Source organism: Quercus robur, chromosome 1 (assembly GCF_932294415.1).
Source record: "Quercus robur chromosome 1, dhQueRobu3.1, whole genome shotgun sequence".
NCBI classification, from domain to species: domain Eukaryota; kingdom Viridiplantae; phylum Streptophyta; class Magnoliopsida; order Fagales; family Fagaceae; genus Quercus; species Quercus robur.
Window position 1 is genome coordinate 40405802 of NC_065534.1, and position 23040 is coordinate 40428841.

The 23040-nt window shown below is 35.5% G+C and overlaps 1 protein-coding gene across 1 annotated transcript; it reads right to left on the bottom strand.

Moving 5' to 3' along the window:
• Positions 1 to 691: 691 nt before the first annotated feature.
• On the bottom strand, positions 692 to 2774 carry LOC126710633 (zinc finger BED domain-containing protein RICESLEEPER 2-like). The gene is made up of 4 exons (XM_050411207.1): positions 2596 to 2774; positions 2323 to 2429; positions 1738 to 1975; positions 692 to 1646 (listed from the first exon to the last, which is right to left on the bottom strand). Exons 1-4 carry the CDS (start codon positions 2772 to 2774, stop codon positions 692 to 694), a joined length of 1479 nt encoding a protein of 492 aa, XP_050267164.1.
• Positions 2775 to 23040: the final 20266 nt, after the last annotated feature.

A 23040-nucleotide genomic window follows, 5' to 3' on the forward strand; every position in this document is an offset into this window, starting at 1 on the left:
ATGTCTTATCCTCCACAAACCATCAAATTTAAAAGGCTAAGAAATTACAAAAGGCTAAAAAGGCTTAGAATAATTACAAACCAACAAATTAATCCAACAAGTCTAAGAAATTAAAAAAGCTACTAAATTAATACAAAATGTCTAATCATCCACAATTGTAACACAACTCCCATCCTCTTCATTAGGCTCCCCATCATCAAGAATTGATTGAAGTGTACAATCTCCAGACATAGTTGAAGAACCTACAACAACAATGAATTAAAAAATGGAATAAACTTCATCAAATTGTAACTAGCAAATATAAAAATACGATTTTGATTTTATAAATAAAAATTAGACAATTGCTAACCGTTGATTTCACTCCATAACCAATTCTGAGCGCACATCATTGCCTCTATAGTCTTGGGATGTAGCCTACTACGGTGTGGACTTAAAAGTCTCCCACTAGTGCTAAAGGCAGATTCTGAAGCAACAGTTGTGACAGGAATGGCTAAAATATCTCTTGCAATCCTTTATAAAGTAGGATACTTGAGACCATTACTTTTCCACCATCCCAAAATATCAAAATCTTCACTCCTCTTCAACATTCCCCCATCAATGAAATGATCAAATTCCATTCTAGCACTCCCATGTTTCTTTGAACTACTTGAACTATTGTTCACAAACAAATCAAAAGATGAAATTGCCCCACTCAACCTAAACTCATTTGTGCCACAGGGCTTAAAGTACTTGCAGGAATATGAGAACTTCCTTTATTATCTACAGGGAACTCATCTATATCTCCGTACTCATCAAGCAAATCATAACAAAGATTCTTAATTTTTTCAATCTCCAAATCAGAATTATCACCATGAATGTTAGGATAATAAAACTCTAATAACTTCATCTTATATCTTGGATCTAAGATAGCAGCAATAGGCATAACAACACTAACATTAGCCCAATAAGAATTAAATTTAGCAAGCATGCTTTCTGCTATCGTACTTATCATCTCATTTGAAGACAAACTCCATTCATTCAATGCAATTTTCAACTCATACACCAAAGTAAAATACATATTAGTTGTGGGGTACTTATGGCCAGAGAAAAACTCAGTCGCACTATGAAACAACTCCAACCTCCCACAAATATCTTTGGCTAACTCCCAATCATAATCATATGGTAAACAAGTATAAGATGTTTCACATTTAGCCAAACATGAGAAAACATCTTTATAAATCAATATAGTAGAAAGCATTAAGTAAGTTGAATTCCAACGAGTTTTACAATCCAAGACTAACTCTTTGGTGCATTGAACACGCAATTGACGTGCATTTTCTTCAAATTCCTGCCTCCTTTTTGGTGATCCAGTCCAATAAATCACACTATCACGAATCCTTTCAATACCATCACCAATAAAAGACAACCCATCTTGAACAATAAAATTCAAAATATGTGCAGCACACCTCATATGCAACATAGACCCACCCAACATAAGAGATCTAGTATCAAGCTTATTCAAGAGAAGTCTTATCATGGCATCATTAGTACTACAATTATCAACAGTTATTGTGGACAACTTCCTATTAATGTTCCACTCTAAAAAACAATCAACAAGGACTTCAACAAAGACATCTTTCGTGTGTGGAGAAGGAACATAAACAAACCTAGAAAAATAATATGAATAATTATAACATAACTCAATAAACATTCTAAATGTAAAGTCTTTAACATTCAATTTATAGATAAAATAATTACCTTAAAACCCAGCTTTGCAACGTCCAAGTATGATCAATAAAATTAGCGGTAATTACCATAAACCCTCTCTTTTTGTTACTTGAAGTCCACATATCAATTTTAATTGCCATCCTACTTCCATTCTTGTCTGTCATCTTCAAGGCTTTCTCCCTCTCATTATCATAGATTTTAAGAATGTCACTCTTCAAAGTATTTCTTGTGACAAGTTTAAACACAGGTTGAAGATTAGCCGCAAATTCTTTAAACCCAATATATGGTCAACCATTGAAAGGGGATATTCATGTAGGATGACCATACGAGCAAGCTTATTTCTCACTCTAACTTGATCAAATTGGTAAGTATTTAAACTCATAGTTCCATCCACCTTATTTTGTTGTTTAATTAAGACTTGTTGTCGCATATCCCTTATATCTTTAAACTTTATCCGTGGACATCTTGATAAATGATTACGCAAATGAGTTGTACCTTGGCTAAACTCACCCAAGTAAAGTTTGTTACAATGATGGCATTGGGCTTTAACTTTTCCATCAACTTTCTTCCTTGTAAAATGAGACCAAACATCTGAGGTAGTCTTTCTTTTTTTACTTGTATCCAAGTCCTCATTTGTAGGCTCTTTCTCTCCCTCTGTCCCTTCTTGTTCCTCTACCTCTAAGTCTTCTCCCACTAAGTCCACCGTCAGGGATTTCAGATTCCTAATTGGTTCAGAAGTTTGGGAGTTAGAATCAAAACAAATTATCACAAATTTATTATTACACATACTCATTGATTAATAGGCACAAATTCATAATTACACAGATTCACAAATTCTATCAACGCAATCGTAATTAAACATGATTAACTACAAATTCAAACACTTACTCGTTGTTTAATGGTGATCCTGAGGATGAGCTGCCAGGCAACAATGGTGAGGGTGATAGTGAAAATGGCGAAGGAGACCGCATAGTTGGCAAGGGACAACGTCCGGTTCTCAAGGGAGAGCCACTTGGCGAGGAAGAACCAGATTTGTTTGTGTCTGTGTTTGTGTCTTCCATCTCCATTTTAGGATCTGCATCCCAACAAACACAAAAAAACAAACAATTTCTTCCATTAAAAAAACTATGCAGAAATGAGGGAAAAAACAGGGGAACATAATGCTTTGAGACTTGAATCAGGTGAAAGATATGTGTACAAAAATTGACTACCATATTTCACACTTAGTTTCGCTGATTTCAACATCCCCAATGTATTACTTATCATCAAATCCAATCCTAATTACCAAAACAGACCCAATAACACCACAAACACCTTAACCCATAAACCAAACCCTCACCCACCCAAAACCCAAATAAACATTATTATCATCACAACAAATTCAATGAACCACCACACAATCAAAACCTCCAAACAAATTTTAATGAAACACTGAAAAAAAAATCCAAAATTTTAAAACAAAAACCGGACATTTTGCCTCTTTATCAAATCCAAAAATCGCAATGATAGATCATACATTTTGCCTCTTTATCATCAAATCAGACAACAGAGTGAGCTTGCCAAATCCTTTTTGTGGCAAGCTAAACACAAAATCAAAATGATAAAATTAAGAGTACTTACAATTGCTACACCTTCCTTATCAACACGAGTAATATATACACAAAATATGGCTCAATAGCAGAGGAAGATCATATAAAAATAATTGGAATGGAGCAATAGTAGATACAACTATTTCAAACACCAATTTTTCAAAAGGGCACTAAAAAAAAAAAATTGTACCAAGCTAGCACTTACTTAGCCAAAGATTAATCTTTTTAAAAACTAACATTTTTCTGGGTACACCTTTTTCAAATATGACTTTTGCAAAAAGCAACAAAATAAGTTGAAAGAGAACTAAACTAACAATAAACACACATATCATGACATCCAAAGAAGCAAAAACATGAATAATGAATCCTTGAACAATTTTAGTAAAAGGTGGCACAACACAAACAAATGGCAATTACCCAATTCAAACATAAATATCAACAAATACACTTAGAACACACACACAAAACAAAGCATCATACCCCATCATCAATCATCCAAATTTTCACACACATCTCATCATATCACATAATAAAAACTACCCAATTTTGGGTAGAGGAAAACCAAAACAGAAAAACTGAAACCAATTCAAACATAAAAACTACCCAATTTTCACACACATCTCAAAGTTCATGATTACAAATGGCAATTTGGTACCTTCGGTTTTGCTTGCCGGAACTTCAATTGGTCCTGAGGAAGAGCAAGACCATGAGAGTGAGAAGGCGAGGGAGGCGTGACTGAGCTAAAATGAGGGAGTGTCGGAGTGAGAGAGTGAGGGAGTGTCGGAGTGAGCTGAGGGAGAGGGAGTGTCGGACTGAGCTGAGGGAGGCGAGGGAGGCTAAAGAAATGAGGGATTACCGGATTAGGGTTAGATTATAGGTATATATATATATATAGGGTATTTTTTTAATTTAGGGTACCGGGTTTTTAAACAGGCCGGGTTTCGGGCTAGGTCTCGGGTCGAGTCTTGGGTTTTTTTGATAAAACCCAGACCCGACCCAGACCTGCTTCAGGTTTTTTTTTTAAACCCATACCCGACCCTATTCCTAATCAAATCGGGTAAAACCCGGCCCATTAAGGTCGGGCAAAAATTGCCATCCCTAAGCATGAGGAGTTGGTTTGGCTCGCAAGGAACCTTAAGTTGGATATGACCAAGTACTCCTGGTTGATCTATGGTCCTGGAGGGTTTACCTACTCGGGTGATGATGATGATGATGATGGTGATGGTGATGGTGATGATGGTGGTGATTTAGAGGCAACTCCTAGCTACCAGCCAAGGAAGAGGCATTTCCAATGATCTTGCAGACAGACACATAACATATTTCTTTTTCGTTTTTACTTCTTTTCTTCTTCTTTTTAAAAATTTTTTTATTAGCATGTATTTCTGCAATTTAGTTTTTATTTGAGACATTGGGTTGTATTTGAGAACATCTTTTACATTTATGCTTTTATTTAGAACATGTACTTAATTTACAACTCATAGGGATAATTGTACAATTCAATGCTATTTTGCTTCTCTTGATCTTTGATGCTTGAAAATATGAGCTTGAGTGTGCCTTGAGTAGTCCTTTAGGCTGTAGGAATCATGGGGGTCTTGGTGGAGGAATCACACTCCAAGTAGGAAAAGGAACCCAGCTTTGCCTCCCTTTATACGTATGCGAACGCGCGCTTGTGTACGCAAGTACTAACCATGCATACGCAGCTTTGACTCTGCATTCCTAGCCATCCTATTCAAGTATAAAATAGCCATTGGGGGCCTCTAAACCCTTACCAAACATATTTTAAGCTCAGAAAACACTCTTTAAAGCTTTCCAATGGCAAAATTTTCTCCTATAGAAGTCTCGGCATGGATCAAAAAGCTTGGCCCTAGTTTCAAAGAGGCTCTCATCTTTTGGTCTCTCTTACATCTTTCAATATCACTAAATCAAGATAGATGAACCTCTCCTTCGTGCTACTGCCAACTTTTGGATTCCTACTCAGCATGTTTTTCACTTCAACGGTGTGGAGATATGCCCCACTCTTGAAGAATTTAGTGCAATCATAGGCAAACCCGAAGTTAGCACTCTTATCCTTCCCACCACTGGCGAGGACTTTGCTAACTTAGCTTATGACCTTTTAGGGATTTCTCTAGCTGTGGCGCAGCAATGGTGTACACTTGACCATTTGAATATTTGCACGGTTCTTGCATACTTCTCTCGATTGGTTGTTCCTATGACTGGTAGGAGACGCTTTCACTATCTCAATGCCTTCTATCTATGTCTCCTTGTGAGGTATTTCTTGGTGCATGAAACACAATGAGTAAATCAAAGGATGTGCTTGGTGGTAAATAATCTGGACAAAGGAAGACCTGTAGGTATGATCTTGGCTGAACTCTAAATGGCTTGGATGCTATTCATAGGGAGGAAGCAAACTTCTTTGCGGGGAGCCCTCTCCTTCTTCAGGTATAACCCCTAATTTTTGCCTAGATTTTCAACCCAGCAAGATTCCTTTAATTTTTGCATGGGTTGCCTTTCAATTTTCAACCCATTGAGGCTTCTTATATTATCTTTGTCATTTTTTTTTCCATTTTATCTCTCCTCTTTCTACTCATGCTTTCTTTCCCTTCTCTTCCCTTTCCTTTTTCAGATATGGAAATATGAGAGGCTACGATTACTTCATCCCTCCATTGTTCCTCCTAGTCAATATCTCCCCAAGCACTATCGCGACCGTAGGCTCAAACGCGGTGAGATAAGTTTTGAAGAGTTCACTAAGTTCATGAAGCACATCGATGTCATAGATATTCAATGGGTAGTGCAATGGTGGCGCATTTCAGGCATGGTCAACCGTGTCTTCAAAGATAACTATGTTCCTTTGGTTGGGATTTGCCATTGCTCTTATTATTTCCTGGACCATATTGCTCTTCCTGCCTTGTCGAAAAACCAGTCACCATCATCTTCATTCCAATAACTAATCACTCCATCATCTCCTTCCTCCTCCTCATCTTAGGTCAGCATAAGGTATTGATCATCGTCGAAAGGAGAGTCCATGTCACGGTCGAGCATCAAGTGAGTTGGGGTGACTTAAGTTGTCCATGCCATCGAGGTCCATTCTAGCCAGTTGTGATCCTCCCACGATCTTGCATTTCCTGCTTTAGAGAAATCATTGACGTGGGCCCTCTTAAAATTCCATGGTCTGGGAGCACTTCTTAGTTGTGGTAGGAATTCTTGTTGGAGAAGGCAGACTTTCCCTTCAGTCATCATTCGATTGATATCCTCTTGAGTCAAATTATCAGACATCGTGGCATGTGGAAAAGCCAATTAAAAGGTTTTTAACTTTAGATGTTCTTAGAAGGTCTTTAAGTCCATTTTAATGAAGGCCCAATTACAAAATCACTCCCTTTCCTCTCTTGAACCTTGCCCTCTATTTCTTTTGGGCTTTAGTCCATTCACAATAGTGCTCTCATCTTACTCTCATGGGCTTTCATTAGAATGTACTTAGAGATTTTCAACCCTTTGTCTCAAATATGGGCCTACAATGTATTCATCACCTTTGGGCTCTTCTTTCTTTATTTCATTATCATCATTTTTCTTTTTGAAGTAGCCTTCTAGCTAGGATACATTATAGTCTTCCTCTCAAAGTCCATGAATTTCTCATCATTTTGGGCCTAAGCATACAACAAGGAGGCCCAAGATTAGGGAATTTCATTTTGACTTTGTAGGATGTTGGATGCTAGGTCCATAGCATACTTGTTACCTTAAGCCCAAGGTTCTCTTTTCCAAAAGGCCTTTTGATTTGGGCTTATGATAGCAATTAGGTGATGGTCTTATGAACCTATCAAGTTAAGATATACCTTAGGACATTAGGATAAGCCTTCTATATGTGAGAACCTCTTTTCTTTTATCCCAAATGTCTTAGGGTATGCCATAACTTTCGGGTGATCCTCAAATTTTATACCTTTTATTTTTCCTTTAGAATTAGGTGAAAACAATATATATGGTTGAAAAAACAAGAAATATAAAGGGTACCCTCTTTTTGATGGGATCTAAGATCTCTCTTAGTGTGGGTAAGGTCCTTAAAGCTAAAGGGACGGATCAGTAGGCCACTCACAACAAGGTGGGCCATGATTCCAACTGAGGGCCTAAGTAGACCTTTGTGGATTAGTGGCAAACCATTAACGTACTCAAAGCCCATCATAGGAAATGGCATACATTGTGAGTTGGTGGGATGAACTTCGAAAGACTTTGGCTCGAATGGAGCGTACTTATCTTCCCACTTATCACCAATCAAGGTAAAGGGACGAAAAAACTGAGTGAAATGTGTGCAAACAAGTATTGAACAAGTATTGAACAAGCCTTTATTAAGATTAAGAAATAGGATACATTGGAATCAAACTCTCTTTCCCTAGTGGAGTCGCAACTGTGGGTGCAACACGCTGTTGGGCCCTTTGAGGGAGTACGCCTCGGCCAAGTGGACCGGAGCAAAGAAACAAGGAGTCGCCACCTAGTTTTGTGGTTTAGGAACCATGAATATAACGCCCTTACATGTAATAACTAATCTTACTTCCAGAGTATGGGTTCGAAGTTTAGGTACGATTTTGGGAAGGTGTTAGGCACCCAAAGTAGCTCGACTTGTTGGTCAGTTTCCACTCATTGTGTCTTACATCTTAAAGGCATGTTCAGTATTTCATCTTGAAACTCACACACATACTAGCATACACTTAAGCATACAACATGACATTTCATCCCAAACCTAACATACATCTATCATGCTTATCAACCATCATAAACCATAACATGTTCTTATCAAAGCATCTCATGGCATCACATCATAAACCCTAGCATACATCTATCATGGCAATCATCTCATCCAAGGTAGCGAACAAATCATGGTAGAAACATGGCAACATCGTATTAATTATCAAATATATCCCAAACATCTAGGCATGAAATCAAGCATCAAACAATCATATTCATAATTAAAATGTATGTTTGTACCAATGCATGTCTTACCTTGCTTACCTCACTGCATCATAGCACCTATAGCATCAATACATGATAATATTAATGCATGTTCATGGTATCAAAGCAAGAAACAAAGAGAAAAGCCTAATCTAGCATGTTAAAGACAAACAAACAGCTAAATGGAGAAACAAAGACTTAGAAAGCATAAAAAGGAACCAAACAGAGGCATATGATGTGAAAGAAACAAAGAAATAAAAGCAAAAAACTTGAATTAGGGTTTCTATGCATGAGTATGCTTGCGCATTCATAGGCTTGCATGCTTTTAAACACAAGGAAAAACAAAACTTACACTAAACAAACATATTTACACATAAATAAAGCAAGAAAACAGATTAATAAATAATCAAAATGAAGAAATGAAAAGAAAAGGTTTAGAACTCAACGCCTCAAACAAAAAGCTTTTCAAACTTGATTTTAACTGTTCCCCTCAGTCAATCTGTTCACAGTCAAATACAAAAGTGATCAGTAATCTTAAACTTGAAAGATCAAGACTAGGAAAGGCCTCAATCAAATAAAATTGACACGAGGATGTTTTATGAAAAACTCTCTCTTTATTTCTAGTAAATCTTAGGCTTTCCCTTAGGATTTTCTATATATTTTTGAAATATACCATGTAAGGCTATATATAGTTGAAAAATGGTGGGTTTGGAACGACTCCTAGGCGATGTGGGATTCATTCCAAACCTCAGTCTTTAATGCAGAAAACTTGCCTTTAATAGGCTTCTAAAACCCTAACTACGTGCGCAGGTCTGTGCCTGCATATGCATGCATCGGACCTGTGTACGCATGCCATGGGTTTCCTTGGCCTTTTATTTTCTAAAACTAGATTTATTTTCTCGTAAAAATTTATATTTTCCATTTTAACACCTCTCAAGTCAATTCGTAATCTGATTGGGCCCTAAACTAACCTTAGGCCTTAGAATTTCGGCATCACTAGGGAACTGGGGGCCGAGTCATAAGGGGTACAAAATACAGTGTCTACACAAGGGTAATTAAAAAGTTCACAATAGTTTGGAAGAAATCACAATTCAAAAGTGCTCAATCGCTTTGAAAATGATATTGAAAAATGACCTTTGCTCATTGCTTTAACCATAACTTTTGATCCACAAAGAAATTTTTTGAGTGAGATTTGTTTCATTGGAAAGTAGACATCTTGGGTTTCAACTTAAACACAAATTTTGCCTAATTTTGATTAATATTGAGTGAGTTATGACTGTTTGAATTCCGACCATCAAAGCTGTCAGGAATTAGGGTATGCGTATGCGTGAATGAAGTGTGTGTGTGTGTGTGTGTGCACACTCAAAAGATGCATACACACACTCATTTTCTAGGTAGTGTGACTTCATTTTTAAAGGCCCAAAACATCATTCTTTGATGTTGGCTGGCCCATAGACCCTTGGGAATGTCCAAACACCATTAAAAAGCTCCGACCCTAATTTTAACTTATAAATACTCACCTTATGTCTCCAATCAAAACCCTAGCTAGAGAGTTATTTTTTTGCCTCCATCTTCTCTAAAACCCTATTTTTCTTTTCTAAAACTCCCACACATCACCTTCGCACACTTTTTAGACATTCAAAACCTCTCTTTAGTTAGTTCTTAGGCAAAAACTAATTTTCTAATTTGATTTCTCAAAATCTTTTTTAAAATAAACTTTGTTCTTGAGCTGTGATTCCTAAAAACTATTGTTCCTAAAAACTATTGTTTTCTTTAATTCATTTGTTCCATCAATCTAATCTTTTTGTTGTAGGCACTGAGGGGTAAGTTAAACAAACTCCAAACTCATAATCTTTAGTAAGGTGAGTGTTCTTTCCATGAACTCTTTCTTTGTTTGATAGGATTCACATGAGTTTCTTAATGTAGTTTCTCTAATTGTTTTATTTGATTTGTTTGTTGATTTTAATTCTTTTAATACGTGTGTGGGACGCAAAAACTGGCCCCATGGATTTCTTCACGGATTCACAGTTTAATTATTCAAACAACCAACATATAAGTAAACAACAAAGGATAAACACTCCATATTGGGAAACTCAAGCAATTGATTTCTTTGACCACAAATATTACAAGTTCAACCTAGATATTACAATAGATAACTCTCACGTTTTCGCAGTGTTACCCTTTCTCTCTTTGACTGATTTTTTCTTCTAAATGTTCCCCTTTTTTTAAACCCCCCCTTTGCCTCTCCCCTCCCTTTATAGCTTTAATCTTTACTCTTATCACTATAGCTATCATGTTGCCTACCAGAGTCTCAGGGATATTTTCCTTAACTTTATCGGTTTCCTCCTCACAGGCCAGGCCCAATTCTTTCCTCATGGCCCAATTACTTCTTGGGCTTAAGGCCCGAGTGGTGACTGTTCCACTCCCTAAAATAGCCCCCCATAATCTCCAAGTCATCATAACTAACGTAGAGATTGTGGCTCGAGAAAAAATGCGACAATCATTAACTGGCATTTATGAACAGTGGTGGAGTCAGGTAATAAATGTCATGGACACACTCATGCTTCTCGCCCCAAAATCATCAGCGTGTGTTGCTGAATGGATGGCCAAATGGACCCTTTAGAAAACGGAAAATAGGAGGGAAAGGAAGGGTCTCATCTATCCCTTCCTCTCCCCTCACTTTTCCAATATAAGGGAGACACCAGACCCTATTTTAGGCTCCTCCGTTATTATTTTGTCAGAACTCTAAAAAAAACATCTCTTTTCTCTCAAACACTTCCTTCTCCGACGATCTTCAGGTGGCCTTCAATGACCCCCTTTCTTCTGCTTCTCCTTCCTATTGTAAGTTCGTCAACTTTTCATCCCTTAGATTAGTTTTACCTTTATATTTTTCTTCTTAGTTTATTTTTTGTTTACAATGGGGAAATTTAAATCTATGATTGACACCCCTGAGAGATTAGCTGAGTTCAGAAGGAAATATAACTTTCCTGATGATGTAGAAGTGAGTTATTGCTCGGAATCCGAGGCAATACTTTCAAGAGGGGAAGGCAGAGTGGTAATCCCACTCGTTGCCATTGTAGAGGGGGGGAGTAAGGATCCTTATGAGTGACCTCCTTACTAACTTCCTACGCCACTTTACGGTCTATCCTGACTAATGTACTCCTAACATATTTAGGATCGTTAGTAGTGTAGACACCCTTAATAAGAGGCTCGGATTGAAGCTTACCGAGCACGACATCAATTTCATCTATAGTTTTCAAGATAGTAAAACCTCCAAGTTTTACTTTGAGATCTGGCACAAGGAGGTGAGGCTTATTTTTGGCCTTCCAAATTTTGACAAGGAGACTAAAGGAGACTATCTGATCGTCTCAGGGAATTGGTACCCCGATGGAATCCACTGCCCCACAAGTGCGGGTAAAGCAAGTGGGTAGATCTTATAGGACTTTCTTTGTACCAAATTATTATTTCTAATTTGTCTCACTTCCGAGCTCTTTTAGACATTCTATGTGACTAACCTTTGCTTGTTTCTTTTTCAGAGAATCACTCCTTCAAGAAGAAGATGCATGAGGGGTACAAGATGAATGAGAAAATGAAGCTCAAAAAAAAAGACAAAACACCTTTAAAAAAATGCTACAAAGCATAAAGTAAACATGACATGCTAAGGATGAGGAAATAAGATATAGACCAAGGCATGACAAGGGTAGTAAAGGTGTGTGCGAAAGGTAGCTATGTGCAATGCATGAACAAAGCATGAGAAATGCACATGTGGGGCAAGGTGTGTAAAATACACAACCAATCCACCAAACATGTTCCTAAGGATAAAACATGAAAAACCTCAAGGTTTGGTGCTCATCGGAGTCCAAAAGAGTGAAAAAATACCATAGAAGCATTTTATCAAACACCTAGCGTGCACACTATGAACAACTAAGTATTGCAATGCATGAACATGTGAAAATACTTGTTTAGAATGCCACAAGAGTCAACATCCAAAGCAAATAGACATTTAAAACAAAACCCAATAAAAAAGATTGACAAAAATTAAATTTTCAAACCCCAATCAAAATAACCCCAACCCTAGAATTTTAAGAATCTAAGACATAATCTAAGGATTTAAAAGACAAAAGTTGTTAAAACATACCTTAGAGAAGGCTTAGGGATGAAATCCAACTAGGTTTGGTTGAGATTTGAGAGAAAATAGTGTTTTGGGTTGAGAAAGGCACTAGGGAGGCAAAATAGAGTTTTTGAAAAATTGCCATTGAGTGCCCTTTTAAAAACTGAAAATCCTTTCATTTCGCGGGATAGCTACTCGCAAAGTACTTGCGAGTTACTTGCAAAATTCCTCAAATGCACAAGGCAAGTTTTGCAGGAAGCTGTTTCTCGCAAAGCACTCGTGAGGGAGTCACGAAACTCTCTGTGTAAAATTTTGGAAGAAATGAAAATTTACTTCCTCATTTTCACGACTAAGGTGCAAGATACCTTACTCGCGACATAATTGCGAAAATGCTTCTGGAGGAGTTTTTCAACAAAATAGATTTGGCTTTTTGGAAAAACTTTCAAAACACAAGTGATACACAAAAAAACTTTCAAAAACAAATAAAAAACTCAAAAATCTTTTTAGGTTTGATCATCTAGCAATTGAGTATACACATATCACATTTAAACACATACAATCACACAAATGAAATAGGCATTCATTGAACATTAGACTTGTGTGTTGTTTGTGTAAATCAAGTATGAACTAGGACATAGTCCAGTATGACGCTTCAATGATCAATTCAATCAAGTCATACACAACTATCACGAAGTCAAGTGACCTATCTCACTTGTAAAAATGAACATATATGACCCCCCCACCAAAGTGTTTACATTGATTGAAAACTTTCATTTGGCTTCCATTTTTCATACTTTTTCATCAATACAACTCAATTTTTGAGCAGCGATGCCATGAAATTTTTTATATTTCCTTGAGAAATAAGCCTTTGGCTTTGGCATCATACATTTTGAATATGTTTTGCTCCACCTTTTCCTAGTCAAACTAGTTTTCGAAGCAAGGCTTTTTCAGTTCTTTCTCTTTTCAGAGATTGATGTTTGTAGAGCTTTTTGACATAAGAATAAATGTGAGGAGATATATAGGCACAAGTATACGCATGTATCAATATCAAACAAGACTATTGACTAGTCATTCATGACAAGCTTGAAGATCAATTTAAAACAATCAAATATAGATTTTTAGATTTTACTCACACTTAAAAAATGTGCATACATAACAAGCTAAGCTCGTAAATGCACTATGTCATTAGTACGGAGGTACTAGGCCAAATTCACATATGAAATGTGCTCAAACAAACATAATCAAACTTTTTGGATTTTTCATTTTTTTTAATGCGTTTTTGGATTTTTTACACACACAAAACAAATGAAATAAAGTAAGATCAACAAGAAAAACAAAAACAATGCATATAAAGAGATGCATGATACACAAATGCATGATAATGAAGCATCTAATGCAAGAAGAGTCCTACAAAGATCAAAAGAATTAGATCAAGGACTAAAAGAGCATAAGCTCAACCATAGGAACCCTTCCTCATCCAAACAGAATGATTGTTTGGAATGAGAGTTTTATGAGAAGTAAGACAAGGGTCGGAAAAATAAGAACTGGAGATGCACATAGACAAGAAGGTAAGAGCATTAACCACATGCTTTAACAACTTACCACTTTCAATCAAATCTGATTTAGCTTGCAAAGCACAACTTCCAAGAAACTCAAGTTTCTCTTTTCTTTTAATTCTTTTAAGAGCTTGAAATTTAGAGCAATGAGGTCTTAGATGACCAAAGGCACCACAATGGTGACAAACAATGAGTTTAGGTCCATTAGGTTTTTTAGGGAGGGATCTAGCAACATGGTTTTGTTCTCTCTTCAACATGGAACATTGAGGTCTTATGTGACCGATCACACTGTAATGGTGGCAAGTAGGAACAAATTTAGATCCACCAAATGCATAGGATGAGACCTAAACGAAGGGTTGGGCTTAAGAGGCTTTCTCTCCACTTTTTGGTTTCTTTTGTGTGGAGGAAGGTACACCGATTTGTCTTTAGAGGTAGAACTCACAATTGGCACAAAATCGGGTCTTACAACATGATTGCAACAAATAACATCTTCCTTTTTAGCAATAGGTTCAACAATCAAACACTTGGCATACATCTTAAGAGATTCATTTTCACATTTAAGATCATCAACAAGTTTGTTAGACAAAACAAGTTTAGCATCCAAGTCCACATTCAAACATTCAAACTTTTTCTTCTTTTCAAAACAATTTTCCGCAAGTTTCTTATACTTTTCAACCAATTTGTTAGATTCATTGTGCTTAGCAAATCAAATCATCCTTTTAACTAGTGAACTTGCTCAAATTCTCATGAAACTTCTTAAACTTTTTCTTTAAGAGTTTGACATTAGGAATTTTAACGACACCCAAAGATTCATGTAACATGTCATCACAAGCATGAGGATAAACACTCATAGAGGCATTTTCACAAAAAACATGGCATGTTACAATCAACATCATCCAAAACATACAAAGAAGCATACAAAGCACTATCCATGGCAATAAATACAAGGGGTCAAGGATCACACTTAGGTATTTAAACCAAAACAAGTGTACCCGCTCTGATACCAATTGAAAGCTCAAATTAATGTAAAACACTAATGCTTGTTTAGACCCCCAATATTAAAATTACGGCTTAATTACTTTTACTCTAATTTATCTAACTGTAGAATAAGAGTAAATGAAACGCAATCACTGTAACTACTCTCTAAGCCATAAGCAAGCAAGCAACAATAAATATAAAATTTAGAGTAAGGGACGAGAGATGCAAACACAAGATAACACCAAGACGTGTTATCAAAGAGGAAACCGAAGAACTCAGCGAAAAATCTCTCTACGGCCCTCCAAGTCGAAATCGAGCCACTAGTGAATAAGTTGGAGTACACGAATAACAAAAGATCCTCCAAGCCTAGTCTACCCAATGTAATTGAGCCCTCCAAACTCCTGCTACCAACAGACTTTTAGGAGTCTTCTCGGAGAAGAGACTACAATGATTTCTCACTAAAGGATGAGTAGATCTCTCTAAACAAGGGTTGGTGTGTTGTAGAAACCTCTCTAGGGTTTTCAATCAATAGCCTCCTACACTTTTATGGGTAATGAGGGTATATATAGTATGGGTGAATGGTAAGAAAGTCACACTTAAAATCCTCCAAGCAAAAAGTTTTGTAGGTACCTCGCGAGATGGCCTGTCTCGCAAAGTACTCGTGAAATGCAACCTAGCACTTAACTCTTCGGCTTCCAACATATGCTTCTCACGTGTCCTTTTTGCAGGAACCACTTCTTGTGAGCTAGTCGCGAAATTTCACTGATCTTCATTGCATGCTTGATTCTTCACCAACTTAATACTAAACCCAATACAATAAAATCCCACAAAATACAAGGAAATAATTTATTGCAAATACAACACTTTTTGTCATGGAATAAAGCCAACATAAAACATAATTGTAAATCATAACTTTACAAATTATTTAGCCAAATAATTTATTCTTCGATAAACAAGCACAAGTAGCAAATCCCACAAACATACGCACCCAAACATGAAGACGTGTTTATGAAGAGAAATCTCACAATAGTTAAAAAACATTTCAGACCTATGGCACCAACCAATCCACTAGTAAGAATACTTACGATACATTATACTTACAAAATCCTCCAAGAAAAGTAATGTAGATGTATTTGAGCTCCCTGGTGTCTTGCTAGCAACTGATTGCAACAATCCTCCTCCTTACTAATGTAGATGTATCTTGCTCCACCAACCGCAAGATCGAGTGTCCATGGCCACTTAAAGCCTCTTAAAGATTTTGGATATGCTCCAATAATTCCCAGCACCAAGGGTTAGCAAATATCCCAAGGAAAATGGGTAGCTCTCTCATTTTTCAATCGGAAATTTTTTTTTTCATGGGTTTATTGAGATATATAAGAGGGTTAATTGGGTAGAAATTGAATCGCTTAATCAAATTAGTTGCAAATTCTCGCAAAACTCTCTACCCAACAGATTTTTAAAGGTTGTACTTTCACCTAAATGATTTGCAAATATAATTAAATTTGGTTTCGATCAAGCGAATCTGGGACAGAGAGTTTTGAGGATTTTGCTTGATCGAAATCTGTAAAACAACAATTCTACTTTTCATCCTATGACCCTTTAATCTCATGTGCCATAAAACTCAACACAATATAAATATATATATATATATATATAATTGTGGGAGATTCTGGCATTTTACCCTTGATTTTTTAAAAAAATTGGAAATATGCCCCTGTTTTAAAACTATATAGGGGCGTGCCCCTATTTTGATACTCGATTCATAGAAAATCGAGTTATGCTCGATCAAACTTTAAAAAAAAAAAAATATATATATATATATATATATATTTGCATGGAACTCGAGTTTCAGGAAATCGAGTTCAATGCAAAAAATTTTCACCCCATATTCAGGGAGCCCTATAGTGGCGTTTTTAAGCTCTATAGTGACGTTTTAAAGCCCTATAACGGCGTTTTCCTGCAAAAAAAATTTTATAAGTGCCATCGCCTCTGTTCAGGGAGCCCTATAGTGACGTTTTTAGGCCCTATAGTGACGTTTTAAAGCCCTATAGCGGCGTTTTTCTGCAAATTTTTTTTAAAACTCCCCATACATGGTTCAAGGAGCCCTTTAGTGACGTTTTAAAGCCCTATAGCAGAATTTTGGAACTCGACTTCCATAAAATCGAGTTCCATGCATTTTTTTTTTTTTTTTTAAGTTTGATCAGGCATAACTCGATTTTCTACAAATCGAGTATTTCATTGAAACTCGATTTTAAGGTAATCGAGTATCGAAACAGGGGCATATCCCTATATAGTTTCAAAATAGGGGCATATTGCTGAATTTTTTAAAAATTAAGGGCAAAAGGCTAGAATCTCCTATAATTGTGTGTGTAAATGATTTGCGAATACAATGAAATTTGGCACAAAATATGCCGACATTATAAAATTCTAATATTTTATAACATCCAAATAAGATAATTTAGTTACATTCCCTCCATTTTCATCCCTTATACTCATTCTCTTCCATTTCATTCCTTTCTATCCCTTTTATAATTTACTCATTCCATATCTTTCCTTTATGAGCCCAAACCACATCTTAAAAACCCAACCTAACTCCCACATAGCCATCAATTTTGTTATAGATGACATTAAGCTAGATTTGGGAAATTTTGATTGTAATAATGTATGTAATTTTGGTTCCTAGAAATTGTAATGAAACTACACAATCCCAAGTTTAGTGGATTTTTATTTATTTTTTTTTTTTTTTTGTGTGTGTGAAACAAATTTGGGTATGTACCCATCTCATGAATAGTGTGTCTCACCATGAATTTAAATAATAGGACCTACTATTATGTGACATATGGAAAGAACATTGCTCTCACATTAATTAACAAATAATTACTTAAACTTCTAGGTATGTTTTTAAGTGGAAGTTTTGCATGCCTAAGAAGTAAGAATTGCATTTTTTTTTTTTAAATCTATTAATAAAATCTTTTTTTTTTTTTTTAATTTGATAGAATGACCAAAGTTTGATCTAAGTAAAACTTACTCTCCTATACTTCAACAAAATTAGTTATGAGTTGTGAAAGTTTTTTTTTGTGTTTTTACAATATTTCATTCGATTTAAGTCTAATGTCTATGATTCAACACTTGTCTTGAAGAAAATTAAATATCTTTGTTTTGGTCCAACATTTGCTTCAATCCAGAGGTCGGGTCTTTTAATTAAACTCAATCAAATTTTGGTCAAAGTCGATCAAACTTAGTCAAATATATATCGGACAAAATGGGCTTCTGCCCTTTTCGGGCAAATTAATTTGCTTTATACCCTCTTTCTCAAACTAAATAAGGAAATACCCCTCTTTTAAAACTCGATTTATGATAAATCGAGTTAGGCCCTATAATGACGTTTTTTAAGACCTATAGTGACGTTTTTTAACTCGACCTCAATGAAATCGAGTTATAGGTAAAAAAATTGCCTATAACTCGATTTTATTGAAGTCGAGTTAAAAAATGTCACTATAGGTCTTAAAAATGTCACTATAGGCTCATTAAAACGCCACTATAGGGATTTAGAATTTTTTTTTTTTTTCTAACTCGATTTATCATAAATCGAGTTTTAAAAGAGGGGCATTTCCCTATTTAGTTTGGGAAAAAGGGTATAAAGCTAATTAATTTGCCCGAAAATGACAGAAGCCCATTTTGTCCAACATATATCATATTTTGTCATAAAAACCCTACGTTTATCCTAGTTTGTCTAATTATCACCAAATTGTGGTAATTGGAAAAGTTTAGCGCTTCCAATTTCCATTTCAATTTAACATAGGATTTCCTCAATTTCTGTGTGACATCAATGACATTCTACAACGGTTAAAGTGGGGTGGGGGGGATAATAAGGTAACGAAAACATATGTATGCATAGATTCCTTTTTAACATTTGTTTCATGAATCCCAACTTCCCAGTATAGCAAAATATGGGAAGAATCATAATTCATTCAACAAGATTCATTATGAGTGAGAAAAGTTATATATGTAGCATATTAATACAAGTCTTGTCTTGCAAGGATTGGTTGGGCATCCAAGAGATCCAGGTAGGGATGATTAGAACTTGAGGAATAATTTTCCCCAACTCGGGGAGGATGATGCATTAGTTGTGACAAATTTTTATATTTTTTTATTATAACCCTATTTTGGTCTATCCCGGTATGGAATGAACTTATAATCATGGAATCGATTGATTTTTGTTGTTTTTCTTTAAGTTTTTTTTTCCATTTTGTAGTTGAAGTAGGAATTTATTATATCTTTGCCTTAAAGAAGTAGGAGAAAATTTTTCCTTATAAATATCTATTGGTTTAACTAAAATAGAAAAGGTAATAATAGTTTAATTGTTATAACATCATCTGTAGTATCTCATGTCTGTGGTTCGAACTCCACCTTTGTTTCCCTACAATTTATCTAAAAGTTTGTGTTGGGCATACAGGTATGAGTAAGGTTTCTCATTGAATAATGATGAAAATAATGAGTGGTTAATATAACGTAATTAAACACGTACCCATTGTGCTTAGGCCTTTTGAGTTAAAGTATGTCTTTATATGTTATATTAATTATTCAAGGAAACTCTCTAAAGTGTTTATCTCCCCAACAGTTTGCAAATATGACTGCTATAAGATGGATCTTTGTCATGGACATTAAGATTATTGGAGTTGTTTAGTGTATTCAAAGAGGAGTTGGTCATGATCAGTATCATATTCATGAAAGTTTTCATACGCCAGCTGATGCTTCCCCAATTGAAATAGCCAAAAACCCATTGAGTAGTCACTAAACAAAAGTCCCTAGTTATTTGATTCAGCCCTCAAGAAAATTACCCTTTTTTAAGTCAAACTTTATACAAACTTATTCCAATGCATGATTAACTAGAAACCGTGTCAATTATAGCAGCCGGAAAAGGTAATTCATATAATGGTCACTAAATAAATACTGATTAGTACCAATTCTGAGGTTTGATTATATAACTTCATATATTGTTTCCTTTCCTCAGTTTTGAAATTGCAGGATTGCTGAGGATAGCATTGGCAACATGGTCATCCATAAAAACACGTTTTCCTTGTGTTGAGTGTTCACCACTAATGCCTTTTTGTCCTAAGAAACGTTATATTTTTATCGTAACACTCAAAACCCAAGATAAATCTGTTGTAATTAACAATTTTTTTTTTTTTTTTGACAAAATGTAATTAACAACGTTTATTGTTGAGTTTGTATTCAATTTGAAGTACTACTGTCTATAAATATTTCCAGCCATGACGTACTATGCATACGTCAAAAATCACCATGGTCAAAAATCAAGCAAAGCTGCGCTTCAACAAACATTTTTCCAGTTACGACCTTCCTTAGGTTGCTTTTCTTCAAAGCAATTATAACAATACGAACAAAATCAATATTGCTATAATGGGTCTAAAATTTAACTTTTCGAAAATTTACGAATATACATTTCGTACAAGGTTCAATCAACCTTTATATTTAAAATAATATACTAACATCAAATTCTTGTCAATAATGTCTTACCATTATGAAATCTGAATGAGAGAAATGATTTCATTAATTAACAAGCTAATTACAACGAGCTATATATATATATATATAGCTAAGAATCGAAGTCCCTGGAAGCGAAAAAGGTGCTAACAAACTAACAGAAAATCAGAAAGCAAAAAGATCCTCCTAACTGCACTAGGCTCGTGAGAAAAAGAACTAACTCTCACACGTGCTACTCAAAAACACTTAAATATGTTACTAAGCTACATGTAGTTTTGGAACTAATACACCTAAGCCTACTTGTCGTTTGCCTCTGATACTTTCTTCTTCTTCTTCTTCTTCTTCTGCTCTGTATTTCTACTGCTATGTGCTATCCTTCTTCATCTTCTTAACTTTGTCCACTGTGCCTGCTTGAGGAGAGTTCTGATTAAAGGAATCTGTGATAGCTAGCTTGATACTCCCCCTCAAGATGAAGCTTATTGTGTATGTTGATAAGGTTCATCTTGGACAAAAGAAAGCTGAATTGTGAAGCACTAAATGCTTTGCAGAGACGGAGCTAGAACTTTGAGTTAGGGGGGGCGGTTTTACTATTGGCTATGTGCAATGATTTCAACCTCTAATTTTGCTACTTAGCTACTAAGATTTTTTTTTTTTTTTTTTGGGTAGTTAAGAACAAAATTATTTTTGTTTAGAATTTTTTTTAAGGGTAAGGTTATTTATTTTGGATAAAATTAGTTAATTGAGCTTAATTTTGTTTTTAGTTTTATTGGTAATTTTTGTTGTTGAGCTTCTTTTTTTTGGCTTGTATATTTTATTTTAGATTTTAGATCTATAAATTTTTTTATGGTCACTAAAATGAGGAAAATACTAGAGTTGCAAGTTTTTTTTATAAATTATTTATGTAATATAAGTGGTTACTGATAAGTAAAAAAATGATGTAAATGGTGTGCCCATATGCGAACCAATAAGAATTTGCTACCAAAAAGGTTTGTAAAAATGTTATAAAAAAGTTTATGAGTATAGCATTTCTATTAAAAGAATCAATAATATTGTTAAAGGGAAATAAAATATAATTTTATAGAACAAAATTGCTAAAATTAATACACATATATATAATAATATTTTTTTAAAAAAATTTAGGGGGGGCCATTGGCCCCCCTGATCCAAGGGTAGTTCCGCCCTTGGTGCTTTGGTAAGAAAATCTGCAAGTTGTGATTTAGTTATGATATGAAGCAGCAAGAATTTGCGAACCAATAAGAATTTGCTACCAAAAAGGTTTGTAAAAATGTTATAAAAAAGTTTGTGAGTATAGCATTACTCTTGAAAGAATCAATAATATTGTTAAAGGGAAATAAAATATAATTTTATAGAACAAAATTGCTAAAATTAATACACACACACACATATATATATATAATAATATTTTTTTTTTTTAAATTTAGGGGGGCCCATTGCCCCCCTGGTTCTTTGGTAAGCAAATCTGCAAGTTGTGATTTAGTTATGATATGAAGCAAATTAATGACTCCCTCCAACACCTTATCTCTGACAACATGTGCTTAGCCCTCTCATGAAACACAGGATTAGCATGAATGTGCAAGGCTGCCTAGCTATCACAAAACAACAAAACTGCTTTAGGATGTGCCACTTGAAAATCTCTAAGAAGATGAAGCAGCCAAACTACTTCACACACTGCCACTACCACTGCCATGGACCTATATTTTGCCTCTGTAGAGGACCTAGAGACAGTTTGTTGTTTCTTGGACTTCCATGAAACCAAGGAATCCCCAAGGAAAACACAAAACTCTATCACTGATCTCCTGGTATTAGGGCATGATGTCCAATCTGCATTTACAAAAGCTTTGACATGCAATTCTGAAGTAGCTAAGAATAGAATTCCTTGTCCTCAAGTAGCTTTTAGGTACTGCAGAACTCTGTTTGCTCGAAGAAGGCGAGGCTTTCTTGGGTGTGACATAAATTGACTTAACCTATGTATAGCATAGGTGATATTTGGTCTGTTGATTGTGAGATACAATAATTTTCCAATCAACCTCCTATATGAACAAAGATCTTCTAATTTCTGCCCTTCATACTTGCTAAGTCTCAAATTCTGCTCCATAGGAGTCTTCACAGGTTTGCTGCCAAGCATACCAGTGTCACTTAACAGCTCCAATGTGTACTTCCTTTGGCAAAGATTAATGCCTTGAGCAAATCTAGCCACCTCTAATCCCAAGAAGTACTTTAGCTCTCCAAGATCCTTCAACTTGAACTCCTGATCTAACATCACTTTCAATTCTTCCACAGCTGCCTTGTTATCACTTGCAATGAAAATATCATCTACATAAACTAACAAGGCAATGAAAGTAGCTTTGGTCTTCCTAGTAAAGAGTGAGTAGTCAAATTTAGATTGTTGAAAACCTAAGTGAGACACCAAGGTTGTAGAAAATTTAGAAAACCACTGCCTAGATGCTTGCTTCATACTTACTAAGTCTCAAATTTGCTCAATAGAAGTCTTCACAAGTTTGCTGCCAAGCATACTAGTGTCACTTAACAACTCCAATGTGTACTTCCTTTGGCAAAGATTAATGCATTGAGTAGATCCAGCCACCTCTAATCCCAAGATGAATTTTTTTTTTCTCCAAGATCCTTCAACTTGAACTTA